At 49.2% G+C, this 12,844-nt stretch overlaps 1 protein-coding gene and 3 gene segments (V, D, J or C); all 4 read left to right on the top strand.

Annotated features, from left to right (window-relative positions):
• The window catches only part of LOC119842121, a 255,219-nt gene that overhangs the window by 38,671 nt on the left and 203,704 nt on the right, over positions 1-12,844 (top strand).
• Positions 1-12,844, top strand: part of LOC119842114 — a 153,622-nt gene that overhangs the window by 26,829 nt on the left and 113,949 nt on the right. The gene's annotated exons all lie outside the window — the stretch shown is intronic.
• Positions 1-12,844, top strand: part of LOC119842117 — a 205,827-nt gene that overhangs the window by 101,300 nt on the left and 91,683 nt on the right.
• The window catches only part of LOC122456468, a 110,571-nt gene that overhangs the window by 30,028 nt on the left and 67,699 nt on the right, over positions 1-12,844 (top strand). The window contains 1 exon segment of the V gene segment in view: positions 9,811-10,112. Coding sequence covers positions 9,811-10,112 — 302 coding nt within the window.

Below are 12,844 nucleotides of genomic sequence, written 5' to 3'. Positions count from 1 at the left end.
TTGAGTCTCCTACTCAAAGATGAAATCTTAGTTATGTGCTCTGTGTTTGCTCTCCATCTTGCCCGTGAGTGTCTAGCAGAGGCAGTAGGGAAATGATCTACAAGCCCTTGGAAAGGGTAGTTACAATTTAATTCTAATTTCCTGAGGTGTCCTGTCCACTACCAAGCTGGTCCAGTCCGGCCCAAGAGCCATGAATCCCAGGGACACCCTCACCCTGACCTGCGCTGTCTCTGGGACCTCCATTAGCATCGATACTGGCCAGTATTGGATCCGACAGCCTCCCGGGACAGGCCTGGAGTGGATGGGATGGGTGTATCCATATGGCGGGAGGACAGGCTATGCCCCATCTCTCCAAGGCCGACCCACCATCTCTGCAGACATCACCAAGAACCAGGTCTCCCTGCAGCTCCACTCCCTGACAGATGCAGAAACCGGCACCTATTACTGTTCCAGGCAGGCACACAGTGACACAGAGAAAAACATTTGTGCACAAAGGGGAAGTAGTTTCCACAAACCCATTCAGGGCCTTTGGAAAGCAATTTCTCCTGGAGTGGCTGAGGGACTGGGAATATTTGCTGGAGGCAAAGGGAATAAATTATGTTTACTCAACCTTGTTCCCTGTAAAGAGAGACATGGAAGAGGACTCATTCCATCCCATAGCAGGAAAAAGTGATGAACATGAAAACACAAACACACACAGTCCTCATTCTGACAAAGCTCAAAGCTGTATCTTCTCCTGATGCCCGGTTGCCTCCCCTTTAATTAAGGCTGTTTGTCAGATGAGTGTTTAAAATCAGTCTGTCTCAGCCTGAAGTTGCGGCTGTTTCCCCACCAGGCAACCTGTGGAACTCTTTACCAGAGGATGTTGTGAAGGGCAAGACTACAACAGGGTTCAAAAAAGAGCTAGAAAAGTTCATGGAAGATAGGTCCATCAATGACTATTAGCAGGGATGGTGTCCCTAGTCTCTGTTTCCCAGAAGCTGGGAACGGACGACAGGGGACGGATCATTCGGTGATTACCAGTTCTGTTCATTCCCTCTGGGGCACCTGGCATTGGCCATTGTCGGTAGACAGGATACTGGGCTCGATGGACCTTTGGTCTGACCCAGTAGGGCCATTCTTATGTTCACACATTCCCAGGAGAGTCTCATTTCTATTGACACTGTCTGTGCATTGTTTGTATTTTAGTCCATTATTTGCCCAGCTCATTTTGTGGTAACCACTGCTCCAGTGCACAGACAACCATTGACTTCACTGGACTTTGGATCACAACTTAAGACATGAAGAACATGTAACACTCTCTAACTCAACAGATAGGTCTGCCTAACTGGAGGTATCTCTGCCAGTTTATCCCAATTGGGTGAAACCTACATGCAAATCCATTTTCCAGTGGGTTGTTCAGAGTCTCAGTCTGGGCCTTGTGGTCCCGCCATCCTCCTCTCACACAATGCCACAGACTGACATAGAATCATAGAAGATTAAGATTGGAAGGGACCTTAGGAGGTCATCTAGTCCAACCCCCTGCTCCAAGCAAGGGAACAGCAAGGGCAGCACATGGAGCCCTGTGCCCCCACTCCCCCAGGGGCTGTAGGGACATGATTCTGGCCACCTCCCAGAGCGGCACAGCACACGGCCAGAGCAGGCAGGCAGGGAGCCTGCTCTGGCCCTGGTGCATGCCACTGCCACTCCAGAGCCACTCTAGGTAAGCGGCACCAGGCTGGAGCCCGCACCTCAAACCCTTTCTGCACGCAGCACCGCAACTCCCTGCCCTGAGCCCCCTGCTGTACCCCTCCTGTACCCCATACCCCAACTCCCTGCCCTGAGCCCCCTGCAACACGCTGAACCCCTCCTGCACCCCAATCCCCTGCCCCGGCCCTGCATACAATTTTCCCACCCAGATGTGGCCCTTGGGCCAAAAAGTTTGTCCACTCCTGGCCTAGCTCCATCCTCTTTGGAACCCCCCTTCAGATAGTTGAAGGCTGCTATCAAATCCCCCCTCACTCTTCTCTTGTGCAGACTAAATAAGCCCAGTTCCCACAGCTTCTCCTCATAAATCATATGCCCCACCCTCCTAATCATTTTCATTGCCCTCCGCTGGACTGTCTCCAATTTATCCACATCCCTTCTGCAATAGGGCTCCTAAAACTGGATGTAATATTCCAGATGTGGCCTCACCAGTGCCGAATAGAAGGGGATAATCACTTCCCTCGATCTGCTGGCAAGGCTCTTACTAATGCAGCCCAATATGCCATTGGCCTTCTTGCCAACAAGGGCACACTGCTGGCTCATATCCAGCTTCTCGTCCATTGTAATCCCCAGGTCCTTTTCTTCAGAATTGCTGCTTAGCCACTCTGTCCCCAGCCTGTAGCGGTTCATGGGATTCTTCCTTCCTAAGTGCAGGACTCTGCACTTGTCCTTGTTGAACCTCATCAGATTTTTTTTGTCCCAATTCCCCAATTTGTCTAGGTCACTCTGGACCCTATCCCTACCCTCCAGCATATCTACCTAGCTCAGGCCAAATGGCCCTCCTGCCCCCCCCCCCCGATTGGCCCTGCATCCAGCAGCCTCCCTGGGAAAGGGCTGGAGTGGATGGGATATGTATATCCTCATGCCAGGATGATATATGTCTATCTTCTGCCCCGTCTCTCCAACGCTGAGTCACCATCTCTGCAGACACCTCCAAGAACCAGGTCTCCCTGCAGCTCCGCTCGCTGACAGCTGCAGATACTGCCAGGTATTACTATGCCAGAAACACATACCATGATACAGAGCAAAGCAGTGACTGGTACAAAAAGGGGAAGCAGTTTCCATGCAGACACGCAGGGCATTGAATGCCTCACAACTTCCATTAAGTAAATGTGGATTTCATCAAACAATCCCCCCAGAAAAGATAGTTCCATCCTTAGTAATAGGAATTGACAAAGTAAGTAAAATCTTAACATTCATAATTCTGTGTAACTATATACAAGTAAAAAGTGTTTAAAAACCCATAAATATTGTCCATTAATTTAGTTTTAAGAACGCCAAATCTACCAAGACTAATTATCTCCCAACACAGTTTGGTTACAGGCTATTACTTCACAGATAGTCCTTTCATCGTTTGGGTGAAGCGTTCTGGCTGTTAATCCAAGGGGAGGGTCTCAAAGGGACACGTGGGACTGGAATTATCAAAGAGTTTAAATCACTAACAATCTGGGTGAGACACTCACAAAACGCAGGCACCAGAAGTCATATTTATCCTCCTGGCACAAAATCGCACCTGCCTGGGGATTGTAACAACCTAGAGTGAGCTGTGCAGGGGCCGAATTGATGATTCCTGGGCTATTTATCCCCAGTAAACAAACACTCGGGATGGACAGAACAGTCTTGGGGTTTCTCTTCCCTCTCCTGGCTGCCTTTAGGTGAGGATTTAGAGGGGACCCAGAGAGAGAGAGAGAGAAATAATATATTTTAGGTGTCAAGTGAATGGGATTAAGGGCATGAATGGGGATTAAGGAGCCAAGTGAACGGCGGCGGATAGCTCAGTGGTTTGAGCGTTGGCCTACCCAGGGTTGTGAGTTCAATCCTTGAGGGGGCCATTCAGGGATCTGGGGCAAAAATTGGGACTTGGTCCTGCTTTGAGCAGGGGGTTGGACTAGATATCTCCTGAGGTCCCTTCCCACCTTGATATTATATGTTTTCCACAAGGTGAAATAATTTAGGGTTAGGTTTCTGCTTGGGATGGGAGTTCAGTTTTCAAATTAAAATTAGGATCCAGACTAGAGCTCGAGATAGAGGACAGAGTTAGGGGTAGGGGTAGGGTTACAAATAATGGCCCAACACACTAAATCAAGGGGAGGTAGGAGCTTCAACCCCTTTACAAACCCTCTGGCCCATTCAAACCTCCTTGCCCATGTTCCCATATCGCCCACCCCCTTCCCCAGCCATACAGGATGTTCCATGGTACCCACAGGGACACACCAATAGAAATTCTCTCCAGGTAGATGACGTTGGGGTGAACTCGGGACATTTTATGGCACTTTCCATGAGTCAATCGGGTCAAAGGCTTCCTCAGAGCGCGAACCCACCGGTAACTCAGGGGTTTGGGAAGAAACTTCCCCTCTCAGCGGGATATTCCACAATAGCCCACTAGGGGGCAGCCTGGAGCCACCCGCTGAAGCTTCTGTCCCTGGCCGCGGACACAGACAGCCGGGCTCTGGGTCAGAGCAGCCTCAGCCTGCAACTCCAGTGTCTCCTTCCGTGCTGGGAGGGGAAATACCCAGTGATCCGGGGGAGGGGGGAGATGGGCTCCCACCCTGCTTTATATTCCGAGGCGCTGTGGCTCTCATGCCGGGTTTCACTACATGAGAGAAGCATTTAGGGCCAGCTCCGAACCCCCTGGCAGCGAAGGCAGCGATGGTCTCTGGGTGAGGCCCTTGAAGCACTGCCCTGTCTCACGACACTCCCTGGGGGAACGTACAAAGAGCTGGATTCTGACTCTCTCCGTGTAAAATGCAGCCACGGCCCAGTGGGGCGTCTCCATCCAACCAGAGCCAGCCCCTTTCATCTCACAACTTCCATTAGTATTCTCCCTCACTTATCAGGGACCAATCACCCCTCTCTGGAATGCCTTCTGTCCGGGCAGGGCAGTTGTACTTGATGGGGTTTAAGGGTCCTAAACACCGTTTGACCCTTTTTCTCTCCATGGTATAATAAAAGAGCTAATTTAGACTCCATTCAGAGTCTTGTTACATTCTGCAGAGCTAGAATCACTGATGTCTAGGTCTTAGACCTACTTTGGGACAGTGTCTCTATTACAGGTTTCAGAGTAGCAGCCGTGTTAGTCTGTATTCGCAAAAAGAAAAGGAGTACTTGTGGCACCTTAGAGACTAACAAATTTATTAGAGCATAAGCTTTCGTGAGCTACAGCTCACTTCCGATGAAGTGAGCTGTAGCTCACGAAAGCTTATGCTCTAATAAATTTGTTAGTCTCTAAGGTGCCACAAGTACTCCTTTTCTTTTTGTCTCTATTACAAGAGACTGCCCATTATGCACCAGCAGTGAGGGTCCCCCATTAACAGCTGAAATCACTGAGAGATGTGTTAAATGTGGGGGAGAGTCCTGAAGACATCTTGAGCTGCTGGTGGAGAGGCGTGGCAAGTGGCCAGCAGGGCAGCTGGTGGAGAGGCACGGCCAGCAGGGTGGCTGGTGGAGATGGCCAGAGCAGAGCCCGGCAGAGGCATGGGTGGCAGCCATTGGGGTGATGAGCGAATGCCTGAGCAGTGCAGTGTGTAAGGTGCCTCCTTACCCCCCACTCCTGCCTTCCACACAGAGTGGAAGGTGAACTCTGCAGATGAACCTCTGAACTCTGGGGCTGCCCTGGCCAAGAACAGCAACAGTGAGTGCAGTACAAAGAAGGGTCGGGCACATTAAAGGGACTCTTGGGTTGCTGGAGTTAAGACCCTGAGGGGGAAAGGACACTGCCCCGCTCACTCGGGGTGAGTCTCTTGCTCGTGGGTTGTGTTTATGAGCCCTGGTTGCACTGTGTCCCCAAATCAATGCTGAGCCCTCCTTTTACTAAAAGGTTTTGCTACACTCAGACTCTATGCTTGTGAGAGGGGAAGTATGGCCTCCTGGAGGTGCCCAGGGGGTGGTGTGTAATTGTCCCAGGTCACTGGGGGCGGGGGGAGGGGGCTCGAGCTGATTGTGTGTTGTATTGTTGAACAGGAACCACTAGATACTGAACCAACCCTTGTTGCTACTGGATCCACCTGGAAGAAGGGTTACATATCTATCTATCTGTGCCCATCCACCCCCTCTATCTATCTATCTATCCATCCCCATCCACCCTCATCTATCTATCTATCTATCTATCTATCTATCTATCTATCTATCAGTGTCACTCAGAGCAGGGACGTGTATCACACTCATCTCTATGGGTTCTTTCTTTGCTATATAGAATTGTCAATGCCTAACTGTCAATCTGCGATGGCTGGGAGGTTGTTGGTGTCTGTGGTTCCAAGAAATTTCTGAGATATTGCAGCTAAGCCATTTCAAGGAGAGGAATAAGAGGATGGGAGAGACTCACAGGGTCTGTCCCTGGGTCGTGGGATGAATGGTGTTTTCATTGCTGGAAAAAGAATGCATATAAAACCAAAGAGAGATACAGAAAAAGGCACAGACTGCTCCTCTTGCTGGAAAACACTGCACATGCCCTGCTGGAAAGGCAATATGCATCGTTGAATATATTTGTAAATAGGTGGATTAAGGGATCACAGGGAACATGCAGCACAGATCCCCTAGGCACCTTTTGAAAACTCACCCTTATATTTCCAAGGGCAAGGAAATGAGTTTCTGGAGAGTTTTGGACTCCTCTTTTCCATAACAACACACTGTTAAGCCGTATGGAGTGAAAATCTATCAACTTCATGAAAAAACTCGTTATATAAATCTCTCCACTGTATTTTCCACTGAATGCATCAGATGAAGTGAGCTGTAGCTCACAAAAGCTTATGCTCAAATAAATTTGTTAGTCTCTAAGGTGCCACAACTCCTTTTCTGTTAAGCAGGTTTGTGGGACTTTGAAGGGACTTAGAGATGTTTAAGTGCAGAGTTAGAGATGGCTCATTTTGGGCCGGGATGTATGTGAGGAATTGCTTTGTGAAATAACCTAAAACTGGCCCCACAATCTCTACTCCGTTCTTTGAACTCACACATGAGATTTCAGGCTCACCTGATCCTATATGAGGATTTTAGCCTGGATTTATTATTTTGTTTGGGCTAGATGGACCTTTGGTATGTCCATCCTTATGAAGCACTTGTTCACACAACTTGCATAGTCAGCCTGTGGAATTCATTGCTATGGGATGCTGTGAAGGCCAAAACTGTAACAGAGTTCAAAAAGAACCAGGTAAGTTCATGGAGGACAGGTCTATGAATGGCTATTAGCCAAGACTGTCAGGGATGCAACCCCATGCTCTGAGTGCTCCTAAACCTCTGACTGCCAGAAGCCGGGACTGGACAATGGGGGATGGATCATCAGTGGTTGCCCGCTCTGTTCATTCCCTTTGAAGTATCTGACATTGGCCACTGTTTGGAGACAGGATACTGGGCTAGATGGACCTTTGGTCTCACCCAGTCTGGCCTTTCTTATGTTCTCTCTGTTCTGTGATGTGTCCGATTCCTCCAGGTCTACAGTCCTTAGTGGGTGTTGCCATTGGTCATGGATCCAGCAGGGTTGGAGGGGTAGGACAGGCTGTCAAAAAACAGACATCCCTAACTCTAGAAGATAGAGTTAGGAATAGGGTTAGGGTTAGAAATAAATGCAGGGTTAGTGTTAGGGTTGTGACGTTGCACTCCATATGTTTTATGGAAATATGCTAATGAGTGTGAATATGTTGTAACTGGAATATGCTTCATGCAAAGCATCTCTTGTAAAGTGTCATTACAAAGCTTATAAACTACTGTGTGTATTCATCCTATGTGTATGCATGTATCATTCTTGTCTCTGAAGCTAGAAATATGAAGTATAACTCTGAGGTCCTCTTGTAACTATGCAAAGTGTGGGCCATTAATGGTGGTTTAGAATCTTCATGGCTCCCATTGACTCGGACAATTGGTTGTAGATGATTTATTTACCTGCAAGCCTTGCTGTGGACCTGTAGGCCAGCCTATGGGTAATGAAGAATGAGGTCTTACAGTGATATGTGACCATGTCACCTGATACTGGAATCCATCTTAAATCTGGTACTCTTCCATTTAGAAAGAGGGGTGGAGATCCAGAAAGTCAAAATATTCCCGCCTTCTGCCAAAGCTATAAAAGGGGGTGGAACAGAACAAAGGGGGCTGCCAGTCATAAGAAAGCCCCTGCTTTCCATCTAAGATGTCTGCTGGAACTAACAAGGACTGTACCAGGAGAAAGGATTGGGCCCACACTATGAAGGAGTCTAGTCTGTGAAAGGTTTCAGAGTAGCAGCCATGTTCATCTGTATCCACAAAAAGAAAAGGAGGACTTGTGGCACCTTAGCGACTAACAAATTTATTTGAGCATAAACTTTTGTGAGCTACATGAATGCATCCAATGAAGTGAGCTGTAGCTCATGAAAGCTTATGCTCAAATAAATTTGTTAGTCTCTAAGGTGCCACAAGTCCTCCCTTTCTTTTTGTAGTCTGTGAAAGAAACTTATTGTAACATCTCTGAGGGTGAGATTTTACCTGTAAACAGTTTCTTAATGTATTAGGCTTAGACTGGTGTGTTTTTGCTTTCTTTTGCTTGGTAACTTACTTTCTTCTGTCTGTTTTTACTTGGAACCACTTGAATCCTACTTTTTATACTTAATAAAATCACTTTTGCTTATTAGTAAATGCAGAGTAAGTGATTAATACCTGGGGGGGGGGCAAACAGCTGTGTATATCTCTCTATCAGCATTATAGAAGGCAGACAATTTATGAGTTTACCCTGTATAAGCTTTATACAGAGTAAAACGGATTTATTTGGGGTTTGGATTCCATTGGGAATTGGGTGCCTGGGTGCTGGAGATAGGTGACCTGCTGAGCAGTTTTTGGTTAAAGTCTGTGGCTTTGGGGGTGTGGACCAGACACAGGTCTGTGTTTGCAGCAGGCTAGCATGTCTGAGTCAACAAGGCAGAGTTCTGGAGTCCCAAACTGACAGGGAAAACAGGCTCAGAGGTAACTTCAGCACATCAGGTGACAGTGCCAAGGGGGTCTCTGTGACTGAACCGGTCACAAGGGTTATGGCTATAGTTAGGGTTATGATTAGGGGAAAGGTATAATGGAAAAAATAAAATGATGGTTTTGGACAGCTGAAGTAAAGTGATTCTTTATCTTGATACGAAGAACGTTGACAATAGAGAATCAAAATAAGTGGAACTCTAATGTTCTTAGGACCAGATTTTTAACATTGTTTAATTATCTAACTCCCTAAAAAGGGGGGACCGGATTCTATGCAGTGCAGTGAGACCCCTTTTAGAGGGATATTGTATCCTGGCTGTGACACGCACATTCACATGAACACAAACTCATACACAGTGATCCCCCTGCACACACACACACACACATACAGACTGACGCAGTAAATCGAATTTGAACACCAGATACCAAAAATACAAATCTTCTCTCTCTCTCTCTCTTTCTGACACACACACACACTTATAGACTAACCAAAGTGAATTGAATATGAACACAATACATAAAAGTTGTATTAAACAAAAGAAGCTTTAGGTAATTTCTTTCTACGCGTGCCCCATCCAGAGCAACGTCTGCCTGATGTCCCATAAAACACTGTCCCAAAGTTCTATTGTGATACACAAAATCAGTGAAAATGTGGATCGGCATAACCCGACGTGCCAGGGGAATTATGTGAAACAAAAATAAAATAATGTAACGGCACAGACAGGGAAAGATGGAAAGTTTAGCGCCCTCTCCGTCCCAGCCAAGACGGGATGAAGACGTGTTTCCCTTGATTCCACCGCACAATACTCCTCACCTAGACGGCTTCCTGTTGCCTTATATCCGCTGGGTGCAACCTGAATGCAAATCCCTCCCCAGGGGGTTGCTGTTTAAATACAAACCACTGACTCTATGAGCTTTAGTCTCTCCCCAGACACAGAACTCCCTGGTCCTGCCCACTGGGGAGCTTCCCTCATTGCATGAAAAGAAGAATGAAATCTCTGTTGCTTTTCCTTTCCCTGTTCTCCACCCCCACATGTAAGTGTCTATGGGGCAGTGTGGGAATTAGGGGCAGAACCATAGATTTGTTTGGTGGTAATACTTTCCGCACTTTGTTTCCTTTTCTCAGGTGTCTTCTCTCAGGTGCAGCTGGTCCAGTCGGGCCCGGGAACGGTGAAGGTCGGAGAGACCCTCACCCTGAGCTGCGCTGTCTCGGGTGTATCCATCACTGACAACAGCTACGTGTGGAGCTGGATCCGGCAGGCTCCCGGGAAAGGACTGGAGTGGATGGGGTATGTGTACCCGTATAGTAGCGGGAGCACAAGCTACGCCCCGTCTCTCCAAGGCCGAATCACCATCTCTGGAGACACCGCCAAGAACCAGGTCTCCCTGCAGCTCCGCTCGCTGACAGCCACAGACACCGGCACCTATTACTGCGCCAGAGACACGGGGACACGGAGCAGAGCGGGGCCGGTACAAAAAGGGGCTCTAAGCAGCCGCGTGAGGCCAGTTCGCTGAGCCCCTCGGAGACGAAGACACACAACAAGTTGCACGCTAATAGATGTCTTGTAAAAATGCCTCCAGCAGTGACCCTGTTTCTCCGGACCCCGTTTACCTTTCCGCTGCCACAGGAAGCTTTGCAGACTTACCGGGAAATGTGTCATTTGTTACATTACATTTATTACAGCAACAAGCAGAGACAGATTCATGGCAATACAGTTACACAAACATCAGGCAGGACCCCTGTGTGTCAGTTTGCCTGTGCGTGAGTCTCACTCTGTCCAGTAGGGGGCAGCAGTTCTCCCCCCAGCGGTTCTTCCGTACTAGGAAAGCCCCGAAAGGTAGGGGCCGCGTTTCCCCCGTGTGTGGTCCCAGACCCGTTCTCCCCGCGGCTCCGCTCCCATGTATCGCAGTGCTAGGGCCAGAGAGCAGAGCGGGGGTGGGGGAGGCTAATACAATCATTCCTGTTCACAGTCGAGGCTCATAAAATACTGCCTGATCAGCCCCCTGTGCTCATAGCCCTTATGCCCAGACTGGAGAGCGGGGCTGGAGCCAGGACTTCAGGCAGAGACGGGGGGTGCCCAGTGCACAGGGCGGTTGAGAAATGGCACAAAACATGGTCAGAAACCCAGGGAATGATGGGAGAGAAAAAAGGCACCATGTGACAGTGAGTCCGCACCCATGATGCACTGCGATGCATTCCCCATTCCCAAAATTCCTAGCAGCGGCTAGTGGTGGGTTGCACAGTGGGATAGCTACCCAGGGTGCCCTGCTTTCTCTGTCACTGCGTGAGAACCAACTGTGGACCTGCTCTGCCCGCACAGGGAGTGGCTGTGAACCTACACAAGCGATGCAACTATAGCAGGGAACAAGACCCTGGCCATGTCTCTCTCGAGATGGTGGCGCCTGCAAACAAAACTGTTCCACCTCCTCTATTGTGCATCTCCCTTCAGGGCTGCTGCAGTCCCAGCTCTCAGGCTGAGACACTCCAGAAGATGCATCTTCTCTCTATGCCCAGTTCCTCCCTTTCAACTACAGTTGTTTGTCAGTGTCTGGTGCCTGAAACCAGCCTTTCGCTCCCCCTGCGGCTGTGACTCCGTCCCCCTCAGATGTTCCCAGGAGCTTCGTTTCCATTGGCAGAGTCTGTACATGCCTTGTTTCACAGTAGCAGCGGTGTTAGTCTGTATTCACAAAAAGAAAAGGGGTACTTGTGACACCTTAGAGACTAACAAATTTATGAAGTGAGCTGTAGCTCACAAAAGCTTATGCTCAAATAAATTTGTTAGTCTCTCAGGTGCCACAAGTACTCCTGTTCTTTTTGTACATGCCTTGTATTTATTCCGTTTGCCCAGCACTGGGAGTTTGCCCAGTAGCCACGGCTCCAAGGGAGAGAAACCCATTGACTTCCGTGGCCTGTGGGTCACACCCTAAGAGATGAAGGGGGCTGTGTCTCTCCTACCCAGCAGACAGACCGGCCTATCTAGAGGTCTCCCCGGTAGTTTATTCTTGCTGGATGAAATCTGCATGGAAATGCCTGACCTCGGGGGTTCTCCTGAGTCCCAGCCCTGGCGACTGTCCTCTGGACCCACTTTCCTACCCTCAGACAGGCATCACTTGTCCTTATTTGTGTGCTGAGCTGAGTGCACAGTCTATCTGGGGTGTAAAGGGGACATCTATCCCTACAGGGGGGTTCCTGTTTAAATACAACCCCCTGGTTCTAGGAGCTTAGTCTCCCCCAGACACAGAACTGCCCATTCCTCCCTGCTGGGGAGTTTCCCTCATTTGATGAAAACAAGAATGAAATTTCTGTGGCTTTTCCTTTCCCTGTTCTCTGCCCTCTCCTGTGAGTGTCTATGGGACAATGGGGGAATCAGGGACAGATCTGTAGATTTGTTTGATTGCTAATTCTCTCTTTGCTCTGCTTTGCTTTCCCCAGGTGTCCTCTCTCAGATGCAGCTGGTCCAGTCCGGTGGGATGTGACACAGCAGGGAGGGGGGAGTGTTGACCTGGGAATGTGGCAGGGGAGTTTCACTGGGGATGGGATACCTGAGAGCCTGTCACCTGAGCCAGGAGGGGGAGGGGGAGGTAAAACCTCTGCCCGGGAATCTGGTCAAAGGTTGCAGGAGAGAGCCTGCTAGGTGGGTTTTTGGTTTCAGTTTAGTGCTGGGTGGGGGAACGCAGGAAACCCCAGGGCTGGGGTCTAAGCTCCCTGCCCCCCAGAAGGAATTGACTGAGGGGTCCTGGTTGTACCCACAAGCTCTGTTTTAGACTGTGTTCCTATTGTCCAATAAACCTTCCATTTTACTGACTGGCTGAGAGTCACAGCGAATCCCAGGAAGAGGGGTGCAGGCCCCGGACTCCCCCACACTCCGTGACAACTGGTGGTAGTGGTGGGATCTACTGCACCCTGTGAACGGCACTTCCTGCAATAAGTGACTGGGGAACAGTAAAACGAAGGGGAATTGATGGGAACCAGGCGTGCTGAAGATTCAGAGAGAGATGGTTTCCGGGGGCAGTTAACCCCTGGGAGTGTGTGACCAGAAAGAAGGACTTTTGCAGTAACAGGGTCCCCTGGGAGATTGCAGCGAGTGGTCCCAGGGGTGGAGGAGTCTGCAGCTCGACCCTGGCAAAGAGGTGGTGACCTCAAGAAGGGCTGCACCCTAAGGGTTCTTCCTGG

Source organism: Dermochelys coriacea, chromosome 13, assembly GCF_009764565.3.
Source record: "Dermochelys coriacea isolate rDerCor1 chromosome 13, rDerCor1.pri.v4, whole genome shotgun sequence".
Taxonomy (NCBI): Eukaryota; Metazoa; Chordata; order Testudines; family Dermochelyidae; genus Dermochelys; species Dermochelys coriacea.
This window is presented reverse-complemented; position numbering and strand designations above follow the sequence as displayed.